At 40.4% G+C, this 12,873-nt stretch overlaps 1 protein-coding gene across 3 annotated transcripts in view; it reads right to left on the bottom strand.

Moving 5' to 3' along the window:
- The window catches only part of mlxipl (MLX interacting protein like), a 30,520-nt gene extending 17,874 nt beyond the window's left edge, over positions 1-12,646 (bottom strand). For 2 of the 3 annotated variants that reach the window (XM_028596375.1, XM_028596376.1), the window contains exons 1-5: positions 11,965-12,646; positions 6,917-7,023; positions 6,081-6,163; positions 5,390-5,479; positions 4,594-4,635 (exon numbers count right to left, since the gene is read on the bottom strand). In XM_028596375.1, coding sequence (XP_028452176.1) covers positions 4,594-4,635; positions 5,390-5,479; positions 6,081-6,163; positions 6,917-7,023; positions 11,965-12,296 — 654 coding nt within the window. In that variant the 5' untranslated portion in view covers positions 12,297-12,646. The remainder of the gene's footprint in view (positions 1-4,593; positions 4,636-5,389; positions 5,480-6,080; positions 6,164-6,916; positions 7,024-11,964) is intronic. The other variant, XM_028596377.1, reaches the window with a different exon arrangement.
- Positions 12,647-12,873: the final 227 nt, after the last annotated feature.

The raw sequence follows: 12,873 nt of genomic DNA, 5'->3' as shown, positions 1-12,873 counted from the left end.
AAATCCAAACTTAGGAACAACTTCTAGTGACAAGTCAACTCCGGATCTATTAATCAGAGGGCAAGTGATGCATTGATGCAGTTTGGTTTGTTGCACTTTAACAATATGACAATGCCAACTCACTAAAACACAATTTACTGTACATCCACTCACACACACAAAACAAACAGGTATAACGGTTGTCCTCCACTCTTACATCTAGTGTCTAGACATGCAACGCCAAAGTTTTAAAAGTGCCCATTCTCTGCTTAAAACCCAGAAGAACACTCACAGAAAATGAAGCTCCAGGACCGGTCCTTATCCCTCTGTTTGAGCTGCTATGCTTCACCCTCTTCTTGTCTTTACCCTCCACTTCTAAGTCTCACACCCCATTTATAGGGAAGTCCAGACTGAGCCGGAAACGTTTTGATTACGTCTAAGCACACGACATCCCATCTTGTAATTTATTCATTTACCTCTCGATTTGTCATCTTTGAGGAAGAATATGTGTAAAATGTGTGCAAGTAGAAATGAGGTAAGATTGTGTGTGTATATTTGTGTGTGAGTGCGTGTGTGTGTGTGTGTGTGTGTGTGTGTGTGTGTCCGTCTGTCTGTGTACACAGTGCATGATGAAAAAGCAGTTTTGACATATTGTTCAAAAACACTAGCCTACCGATTCTCATTATGTCAGCTTCGCTCCTTTCTTTACTTTGATGTCTCACCGTTCAGCAGAAAAGCAGCAGCCTTTTGTCCCTGACCTAATTCTGGCAGCCACACTCACGTGTGAGCAAACAGGAAGACCTGAGGGCCCCTGCCGACACAACTTGCTGCTGCCTCGGACTCGCCAAAGAAATAAAACATGCATATCCGTCACTTCCGATCGACATTATTTATACTTTTTGAGGCCTTTCCTGCAAAGAGGTTACATTACATGTATCTTCAAGTGAAATGATCAAATAAAATGTGCAAAAATTACATTAGATGAAACTGAATCACATAAACAGAGATTACTTTTTTTTTATGGCAAACACATTGTCCTTTTGTCTTGAGTCAAGCTATTCCTTTTCACATGGACACACACTGCGGCTACACTAGTGACTCTACGAGACTGTAGTAAATGCTCACATCGGCATGCTACTGTAATATGCTCACAGAGACAATGCTAACATGCTGATGTTTATATTAAACTGTAATATTTACCAGGTTTGCCATCTTAGCGTTAGCATGCTTACATTTGCTAATTAGCACTTAAAAGGTCCCATGGCATGAAAATGTCACTTTATGAGGTTTTTTAACATTAATATGAGTTCCCCCAGCCTGCCTATGGTCCCCCAGTGGCTAGAAATGGTGATAGGTGTAAACCGAGCCCTGGGTATCCTGCTCTGCCTTTGAGAAAATGAAAGCTCAGATGGGCCGATCTGGAATCTTCTTCTTATGAGGTCATAAGGAGCAAGGTTACCTCCCCTTTCTCTGCTTTGCCCGCCCAAAGAATTTGGCCCACCCATGAGAGAGAGACATCATGGCTTTCAAACGAGCTAAGTGGCAGTTGGTCAAGGCCACACCCCCAGCCTCCACCTTGCCCCCCTCTCTCCTCCGGAATAGCTACAGACACTGAAATGGCACATACTAAGGAAAGCTCATTGTGGGACTGGCTCTAGTGGCTGTAATTCTACACCAAAGCTGAATTTCGGGAAAGAGACTTCAGATACAGTATTAGGGAACCACTAAGGTCTATATAAAAGAGACTTCAGATACAGTATTAGGGGACCACTAAGGCCTATATAAAAGAGACTTCAGATACAGTATTAGGGGACCACTAAGGTCTATATAAAAGAGACTTCAGATACAGTATTAGGGAACCACTAAGGTCTATATAAAAGAGACTTCAGATACAGTATTAGGGGACCACTAAGGTCTATATAAAAGATACTTCAGATACAGTATTAGGGGACCACTAAGGTCTATATAAAAGAGACTTCAGATACAGTATTAGGGGACCACTAAGGTCTATATAAAAGAGACTTCAGATACAGTATTAGAGGACCACTAAGGTCTATATAAAAGAGACTTCAGATACAGTATTAGGGGACCACTAAGGTCTATATAAAAGAGACTTCAGATACAGTATTAGAGGACCACTAAGGCCTATATAAAAGAGACTTCAGATATAGTATTAGGGGACCACTAAGGTCTATATAAAACAGACTTCAGATACAGTATTAGAGGACCACTAAGGCCTATATAAAAGAAACTTCAGATACAGTATTAGGGAAACACTAAGGCCTATATAAAAGCACCCAAAGAGCACCATATCATGGGACCTTTAATACAAGTAGAGCGAAGGTTGAAGGGAATGTCATAATTTGACTACTTGAAATTTGGACTTGATAATGGCTCTAGAGGAAAAAGCTGTGCATCACTGAAGTCATTAGAGTTGATCCTCTGTGGCCGGGTTAGCTCAGTTGGTAGAGCAGGCACACATATATAGAGGTTTACTCCTCGGTGCAGCAGACGCGGGTTCGACCTGCGGCCTTTTGCTGCATGTCATTCCCCCTCTCTCTCTCTCTCTCTCTCTCTCCTTTCATGTCTTCATCTGTCCTGTGGAATTAAAGGCCTAAAATGGCCCAAAAAACATCTTAAAAAAAATAAAATAAGAATTGATCCTCTAGGGACTTTGAATGTCTGTAAAAAAACAAAAAACAAAAACATTTGTGGCATCCACCCAATAGTTGTTATATTTCAGTCTGTCTGTCCGAGGGTCACGCCGCTTGCGTGGCTAAAAATCAATGTTTATATTCTACAAAGTAGACTTCTCATAGGTTGGACAGTCCACTCCCCCTGTTGAAGCCCCCGTCATTTATGACTTGATTTGGTAACTTGGCAGGACTTTGTTTCCCTCAGACTGACTGAGTTTTAACACACGCACTGACAGTATAGCGTGTCATTTGTGTCTTGGAATATGATGGCCTACACAAATCCGATTGTTCAAGATTTTGGGAAGAGAATGGAGCTGAGGCTAAAATCATATGGTCGATTCAATTTTATATCGGCGCGTTGAGAGCTGTAACCTGTTATAAAATACAGGAAATAAACACTAACTTTACAAAAACAACCCCTGGGTTTTACGGCGTTGTTTTTTATTCCCAGCCACTATATGTTATCTGTTAAGAGAAAGGCAAGATAAGGCTTTGGGAAGCAGGAGCATAAAGAGCTGGTTTAGTGATCTTTGACCCGGCAACTCTGTGCCGATACGTGCCCTTTGAAGTGCCGCACAATACATCAACAGAGTCAGATACTACCTCTGACCTGAGTTCATACCTGGGCTTCCAATGACACAGTGAATCTGAGAGAGAATGAAAGCACAAGGATGAAGATACCAAAGGTGGAAGAGGCAACAGTGGGATGAGACACTAGTGTTCACGAAAATCATATGTGTCGTGGTTTCTTTTGTGCCCGTTTTGAAAATGTATTCTTTTCCTCAGAATCAATATTTTTAATTATTTATTTTTTAGATGATTTTTTGGGGTCTTTTTCCCCCTTTATTTTAAAGTGACGGTGGATAGACAGGAAAGATGGGAGAGAGATGGGGGATGACACGCAGCAAAGGGCCGCAGGTCGGGTTCGAACCCGGGCCGCTGCGAAGGCGCACTCTTACTGGGTGAGCTAGAGGTCGCCCCTAATTTATTTATTTTTTTTTTTGCCAAGGATTGACCTAAATATGTTCTGTTTATACGGTACCGCCCACGGCGACTACATCATATCTGTTTCCAGCCAAACAGAGCCAAAGCAGAAAATCCATGTTATGTTCTTTACAAATGAAAGAAATGTCAGACTGACTGACTGACTGACATGTGATGTGCATTTTTTTGAGGAAATAATCAGTTTTTAGAAATGTCTCATGATATATTGTCTCTAGAAGTGTGTTATTCAACTTTTGCTTTGGTTAAAGAAGAAAAAGAAAATCGCAATACTCGATATTATCAAATCGCAATAAATTTAAATCGCAACACAAATTGAATCGGCACCCATTTATCGTGACAGAATTGACTCGGGACAAAAGCATATCGTCCCAGCCCTAGTGGGCACAGGTTACGTTCTCATGTGAATACTATCATGAATGAAGGGCCTCCCTCCCTTTGCCATCCTCCTACTTCCCCTGTTTTCCTTCTTTTTGTGTGTCTGTGCCACAGTGGCGTCACACTCGCTGCCCCTCCGCTACTCAACTTTTACAAAGCGCTGCTGGAAGTAGGTCACATTGGATTAAATTATGTAGCTATTTCACTTGTGTCAATTGCCTACAAATGCCGGGCCAATGACGCAAGTTGCTTTGCACGTTTCTCTTTCTTTTTGATCATCCTCTCTTTTCATTTCTAGTCAAACCAAGGTAGGCCAAATCCACGTGCTACAAAGAGCTAAATGGAGGACTTTGATGCTCATATGTTGAGCTGCAACTACATTCAAAAGCCAACAATGCTAGCAAGTCACCAACACCAACATGCACACTGCAGCCTGGCTCCAGTTTTCAGGGCTCAAAATAAATGTTTGTCTACATTAGTGTTATTCCAAAATGTATAGAAAGAGACAGAATAATATTAAAGCAGGACTTTGTCATACCTCTTGTAGCATTGATAGAATATCATCCTTCTTTTTCTGAAGCTGCAAAAGAAAAGAACAGCGTGTAGTTTGTTTGTAGCCATGCTAGTGGCAGGTACAACCTTAGTTTAGCATGTTAGCATCTTAAAAACGTATTATAAACAATTCATCATGAGGTGAACGTGAATGTCTGTACCAAATGTATCTTCATTTGTTAATCTAATCCAGGTGTAGAGATAGTTGTTAGGATAAGTGAAAACTTTGACCTGCTGGTAGTGCTAATAGAAACATACAGTAAGAGGCTCTCATTAGAATTAGAATTAGTCATTAGAATTCATCTCCTAGGGACTTTGAATATATATAGAAACGTTTGCGGCAATCCATCCAATAAAGTCAAGATTCTTCTCTGAACCACAAAAATGAACCTGCTGGGGCGCCTGGGTAGCTCACCTGGTAGAGCGTGCGCCCCATGTACAGAAGCACAGGGCTTGCCGCAGCGGCCGCGGGTTTGGTTCCGACCTGCGGCCCTTTGCTGCGTGTCGTTCCTCCTCTCTCTCCCCTTTCATGTCTAAGCTGTGTCCTCAAATAAACTCAACCCACAAAAAAATGGATGCATGTGGATCTAGCTGAAAAAGGTCAGGGAGTCTCTAAAGTGGGATTTATCCTCTGGGGACCGTGAATGTCTCTATAAAATGTAGGCCAATTTGTTGAGATATTTCAATCTAGACCAACATCGCCACCCGCAGAGCCACACCGCTAAAACGGCAAAAAATATACAACAGATGAAATATATGTTCTGTAAAGAATGAGTGCTCACCCTCTTCTTGTAGTAAATCCTCCACTTGTGATACTCCTTGATCACCACCTCGATCCTTCGCTTCCAGTAGCTGCCCTCTAAGACAATAGCCTGTTGACATGATGCAGAAACACCAAGTATAAGACTTGCATGCCCAACCTCATCAGTGTACAAAACATGAATGTTTTATTAACGGTTTATGAAAAAATGTGTCAATAGGGCTGGGTATCGTTAAAAAATGTTCAATACCATTACCGATAGCAATACGTTGACTTCCATACCGGTTCCTGAACAATACTTTTTTCGATACCAATTTTATTAAATCCATTTTAAAAAAAAAGAAAAGAAATTACAACGTTACGGCACAAATCTTTTTATTCATTTTTCAGCTCCTACGATGTGAGTCTCTACGACGTGTATCGTGTGACAGCCAATCAAAAACATGATCAGATCTTGGTAGAAGCACGATGCATGCTTATTGGCTCACTGACGATCACGAAATTTGCTCCTTAGGTACTGAAATTCAATTTTGAACGACGAGGCATTTTTCGATACTCGATGCTAAGGAGGCAATTTGGTCGGTGCCTAAAAAGTACCGAATTTGGTACCCGGTGCTGTGTGTTAATGAAAAAAGAAGCCAGCTTATGCTTCAACAGCTCGATTTGATTAAAAAAATAAATAAATGCATTCCCCTGTAAACCTAATCACTCACTTCAGGCTTTCGATGTGCATCGGCCTCCGAGCCCTCCAGCGGTGTGACAAAGCCACACACTGGGTTCTTCCTCTTCTCCACATCTAAACACAGCAGATACAGAGCAACAACGTCAACAGGTAGCTAACTGTTTGAACAGAATATGAATATATAAGTACAGGCCAAAAGTTTGGACACACCTTCTCATTCAATGTGTTTCTTTATTTTCATGACTATTTACATTGTAGATTCTCACTGAAGGCATCAAATCTATGAATGAACACATATGGAATTATGTACTTAACAAAAAAGTGTGAAATAACTGAAAACGTGTCTTATATTTTAGATTATTCAAAGTAGCCACCCTTTGCTTTTTTGATAACTCCGCAAACCCTTGGTGTTCTCTCAATGAGCTTCATGAGGTAGTCACCTGAAATGGTTTTCACTTCACAGGTGTGCTTTGTCAGGGTTAATTAGTGGAAGTTTTTCGCTTATTAATAAAAAAGCAAAGGGTGGCTACTTTGAAGAATCTAAAATATAAGACATGTTTTCAGTTATTTCACACTTTTTTGTTAAGTACATAATTCCATATGTGTTCATTCATAGTTTTGATGCCTTCAATGAGAATCTACAATGTAAATAGTCATGAAAATAAAAAGTATATATATATATTATTTACTATGATGTGTTCATGTTTAACTCCTCATTTATGTTTAGTCACTTAGTTGTTCTTCGCCTTGGATGTGTCTTAATTTCTGTTGCATTCAAGACTAATGCATCTTCATTAACGGTGGAGAGGTGTTATTAAAGATTGTCTAGGCAGCAGAGAGAGAGGAGGTGAAGAGTGGTGGACTCACACTGGATGAACCAAGCTCTCCAGATCGCATTGTTCAGACGGATCTTATCCCTCCACAGCAACCGCAGACCCTTAAAAGACTTCCACTTGGGAGAGACTATCTTACCACTGCAAACAAAACACACAATCAATCTAAAAAAATATGTTCAATGACCTAATGAAAAGAGGGACAGACAGTAGGGTTGCACGATATTGACAAAAGGTGATAATTGCGATATCGATTATGAATATTGCGCTATTGATATTCATTTCGATATTTTTAAACGTGTAAAATTACAAAAGTTATGGGAAAATGCATCAAAACAGATTCATAACAAATACAACACAAGGTTTATTTCAACTGACGGTCATATTGGACTGGTCCAACATGAATAAATAAATAAATAAGGACCATGTCTACAGAACAGGACATGGTTTACTGGTTGGACAGTATAAAATAAATAGAGAACAGGACACAACTTTTCTTTCGCTTCTCTGATTCATTCCATTTTGTTGTCTATCTATTTCTTCACTTACACTGTCACTCTGTCGAAATATGCACACCAATGGTACACTCCATAAGGTTTGTCACGTAGTGGACCCGTGGTTCGCTCCATTGGGTTTGCCACATAGTGCACATGTGGTACACTCCATAGTGTTTGTCACATAGTGGACATGTGGTACGCTCCATAGGGTTTGTCATGTAGTGCACATGTGGTATGCTCCATAGGGTTTGTCACATAGTGGACATGTGGTACGCTCCATAGGGTTTGTCATGTTGTGCACATGTGGTACGCTCCATAGTGTTTGTCATGTACTGGACATGTGGTACGCTCCATTGGGTTTGTCATGTTATGCACATGTGGTACGCTCCATAGTGTTTGTCACGTAGTGGACATGTGGTACGCTCCATAGTGTTTGTCATGTAGTGGACATGTGGTACGCTCCATAGTGTTTGTCATGTAGTGGGCATGTGGTACGCTCCATAGTGTTTGTCACGTAGTGGACATGTGGTACGCTCCATAGTGTTTGTCACGTAGTGGACATGTGGTACGCTCCATAGGGCTTGTCACGCACCGGACATGTAGTACGCTCCATTGGGTTTGTCATGTAGGTGCTGATGTGCACTAACATGTGTAAGTGGCACGGTAACTGGCCAATGAAACAGGATCATTATAGCGTTTCAAGCGGGCTCTAAATCAAACACAACTAAGCCACACAGCCAACGGACGGGACGCAGCACTCCACAAAATAAACTAAATATTGCATACTTATTGCGACACTTCCAATATAATATTGCGCAACGCGATATCGCGATTACTATGATTAGCTTGTTTTTAGTTCAGAAAAATGAGGCACACAGAAGGTCATTTAATTTGAAATATCAGTATGCACAAGCACCTTTAAAGCAAATGCGTATTTCAGTATGTGGTGTCAAACTTCCATATTTCTGGGATAATGATTTCAAGGGTAATATCAATATCCTTCAGTAATAATGTAATATAGCAAATCATTTATGGTTCAATTATAAAATGTGTCTGTTTCCATGAGTGGAATAAAAACAACGGGAAGTGAAGTGAAGATCAGGGATGCAACTAATGACTACATTTACATGCTCGATTAATCTGTAGATTTATTTCTTGAATAATGGATTAGTTGTGTGGTCTATAAAATGTCAGAAAATGGTGAAAAATGTTGATCAGTGTTCCCCAAAGCCCAACATGACGTCCTCAAATGTCTTGTTTTGTCCACAACTAAAAGATATTCAGTTTACTGTCACAGAGGATTGAAAAAAAAAAAAAAAAAATATTGACATTTCAGAAGTTGGAATAAGAGAATTTTAAGGTTTTTTTTTTTTTCAGCAAAATGACTCAAAGCAACTAATCAATTATCAAAATAGTTAACAATTAATTTAATAGTTGACAACTAACAGATTCATCTTTGCAGCTCAACTAGATACTCTTTAGATGGAAGATGGAACGGCGGAAAATGTTCAGTAGCCCCGCCGCCTCACCCCTGTTGGAAATCTGTCCCGATTTTGACTAATGGTACCCAATCAGCTTACTCCCCAGCACGCTGTCGGGCTGTTTGCGCGTTTCTCAGTGTCTGCAGCCTGCCGAGTGCTGAGAGAGGGCCTCCTAATGTCAGGTGCTCAGGGCGTTGCTAAGAAGCGTGGGGAATCATTTTCAACATGCTTTTAATGGGAGTGAAAAACACTGCATGTCACACACTCCACAACAGCACAGACCGCAAATTACGGGAAACACTTATTAGGAGAAGAACCAATTAGCACCAGTCTGGTTAATGATAAATACTGTGCAGCAGGGCAGTACTTTGCACTAACGTGGTCTCCTTGCTACACATAGTACTGTATATACTTTCCATGCGACACTTAAGTTGACATTTAAGCCTTTATTTTTAAAATCCTTCATCAGAATGCTCCGAAAATGCACAGGGACATTAAGGGATGTGTATACTATCACCCTGGGGTGAAATCAGTCTGGCTAATATGGAGGTTTGGTTTTTAGAGCAGCCTGAATAAGACTTACAATATGGCTTTAAATAGCAGCCTCAAACAGAGTTGAAATATAGCTTTAAGTTGACATTTAAGCCTTTATTTTTACTTTCCTTCATCAGAATGCTCCGAAAATGCACAGGGACATTAAGGGATGTGTATACTATCACCCTGGGGTGAAATCAGTCTGGCTAATATGGAGGTTTGATTTTTAGAGCAGCCTGAATAACACTGACAATATGGTTTAATAGCAGCCTCAAACAAAGTTGAAATATAGCTTTAAGTTGACATATAAGCCTTTATTTTTAAAAATCCTTCATCAGAATGCTCCGAAAATGCACAGGGACATTAAGGGATGTGTATACTATCACCCTGGGGTGAAATCAGTCTGGCTAATATGGAGGTTTGGTTTTTAGAGCAGCCTGAATAAGACTTACAATATGGCTTTAAATAGCAGCCTCAAACAGAGTTGAAATATAGCTTTAAGTTGACATTCAAGCCTTTATTTTTAAAATCCTTCATCAGAATGCTCCGAAAATGCACAGGGACATCAAGGGATGTGTATACTATCACCCTGGGGTGAAATCAGTCTGGCTAATATGGAGGTTTGGTTTTTAGAGCAGCCTGAATAAGACTTACAATATGGCTTTAAATAGCAGCCTCAAACAGAGTTGAAATATAGCTTTAAGTTGACATTCAAGCCTTTATTTTTAAAAATCCTTCATCAGAATGTTCCGAAAATGCACAGGGACATCAAGGGATGTGTATACTATCACCCTGGGGTGAAATCAGTCTGGCTAATATGGAGGTTTGGTTTTAGAGCAGCCTGAATAAGACTTACAATATGGCTTTAAATAGCAGCCTCAAACAGAGTTGAAATATAGCTTTAAGTTGACATTCAAGCCTTTATTTTTAAAATCCTTCATCAGAATGCTCCGAAAATGCACAGGGACATTAAGGGATGTGTATACTATCACCCTGGGGTGAAATCAGTCTGGCTAATATGGAGGTTTGGTTTTTAGAGCAGCCTGAATAAGACTTACAATATGGCTTTAAATAGCAGCCTCAAACAGAGTTGAAATATTGCTTTAAGTTGACATTCAAGCCTTTATTTTTAAAAATCCTTCATCAGAATGCTCCGAAAATGCTCAGTGACATTAAGGAATGTGTATACTATAACCCTGGGGTGAAATCAGTCTGGCTAATATGGAGGTTTGTTTTTTGGAGCAGCCTGAATAAGATTTACAATATGGCTTTAAATAGCAGCCTCAAACAGAGTTGAAATATTGCTTTAAGTTGACATTTAAGCCATTATTTTTAAAATCCTTCATCAGAATGCTCCGAAAATGCTCAGGGACATTAAGGGATGTGTATACTATCACCCTGGGGTGAAATCAGTCTGGCTAATATGGAGGTTTGGTTTTTAGAGCAGCCTGAATAAGACTTACAATATGGCTTTAAATAGCAGCCTCAAACAGAGTTGAAATATAGCTTTAAATAAAAACACAGTACAGAGTTCTTCATGTTCTTTATGTCCTTAATGTGAAACCCCTACACAGAAATGTAAGTACTGTGGTCTGTTGTACTGTACTGGTAACCACGCCTGGCTTAGGGTTTATTGTGCAAGTATCATCAAACTATAAAAAACAAATAATACCAAATTGGCACAGAATCAGGAAAAACATCTTTTTTAGGCCAAAGGTTGATGGCAGCTCTTAACAACACATTGTTAAAACAGCGCTAAAGTTATAAAGCACACTTCTTTTAAATCAGAAGAAAAAAAATAAATTTAAAAAATAAATAAACACATTCTTGTTCTTTGACAATATCAGTGGAAAACACTAAAATACCCATTTGGATGTTATAACTCTCAATTGACAAGGTCTGTGTGTAATGAATTATAATAATGAACACTTAACCTAATAATACGCATGGTGTAAATTACAGCCAGGGGCATCATGACAGGTTATTCTTTCCTTTCCCCTCAGTTACACTGCAACCTTCCCAACGCTGCCAACTAGAATCAAAGTCCAGTTTTCAGTGAAGATTTTCCAAGCGGTTGCACAAGAGACAGCAAAATCCCTCTTCCTACACTCACATTACAACCCAACCCCTAACTAACAGTTTTAAAAAGAGCACAACCTGTTGAAACACTGATATTTTTATGTGGAGCTCTTGGTGTACACAATGGGTGGCTCCTAAAAACATGTAAATTATGAACTACAGAGGGAGATCACTGGAGAGGGAAAGAAATGTAAATTATAGCCTGCAGGTTCAATATTTACTATTGACTTGTACTTAACTAATTTAACTCTTTAATAATAGGAAAATGACTGGCTTCTGAGATTCCCACTTTCTCACGATGCACGAGAGCTCAAGCAGATGTCTTCCTGCACATGAAAATGCTATCTGAAATGAAAGGGATGAACGTGGAAATATAAAGGTGGTTTTACTAGGCTAATTACAGAGAGGACATATGCATATTTAAAAGATGAACTGCTCCGAGGTGGGTTTATCCTCCTGTCCCTGACTAGCGTTAGACAATAGGGACCCACCTGTAGGCCAGGGACATGCAGTCAAACAGGCGGGTCAGAGTGGGGTCGATGCTCAGGCTCCCGGAGCTTTGCGGTCCGTACCGGTACGTCTGGCACCACGTCCTGTTCACCGTGTCGAAGTCATATCTCGTGGACCCACCGCTGTTCCTCCCGCGCGGCGCCGAGTCGCTGTGGGGGGACGACACCATGAAGTGTCCGCTGTGGATGACCTGGGTGCAGGGGAAGAAGCCGGCGAACGGCCCGGTACTTGCCACCCTAACCTCCGAGTCAGAGTCTGAGGAGTCCTGGAGCTGGCTCTGTCCGGCGGAACAAACTCTCCCTTTGCCCGCCATGGTGCGTTTAGATTCAGTGTCGAGTGTCCGCCAAAACGGTGAACTTTCTCCTCAGCTGACCCCTCCTCTTCTTCAGATATTCCAATACCTCCTGAAAGAAGTGCCGCTTGCTAACAGCACCGAGGTCCCTCATCTGTCAGCTGAGAGACAACTGTCTCCTTCCACTGCACAGCTCTGGACAATATGCGTGGACTGTTGTGTAACAGCATACTATCATTGGGTCAACTTCCTATGGTGGTAAAGTCCTTCGTTCCACCAATCACTGGAGACGGTAATTATTAATAGACCAATCCTTAGAGGAAATATCTTTACTATTAAGGTCTATGAAATCTTCAAAAAAATGACTTCATACTTAGGCTACTATGTAATATTTTCAAGTATAACAAAAATTCTTATAGAATATTCAAGTAAATATACATAGTAGGCTAGGATAGCATTTACATGTCAAGTAGCCAAATGTGCAAAGTAACTGACTACATTAATACTGTGCTTGAAGGATAGGTTAATACAGTCTATGGTTAACACATGTAAAAACAACAGTCAGGTGCCCATGTGGACATTGAAACAGGTTTTGCTT

Source organism: Perca flavescens, chromosome 13 (assembly GCF_004354835.1).
Source record: "Perca flavescens isolate YP-PL-M2 chromosome 13, PFLA_1.0, whole genome shotgun sequence".
In the NCBI taxonomy this organism is placed as follows: domain Eukaryota; kingdom Metazoa; phylum Chordata; class Actinopteri; order Perciformes; family Percidae; genus Perca; species Perca flavescens.
The sequence above is the reverse complement of the archived record's forward strand: the minus strand, read 5'-3'. Positions and strand labels throughout refer to the sequence as shown.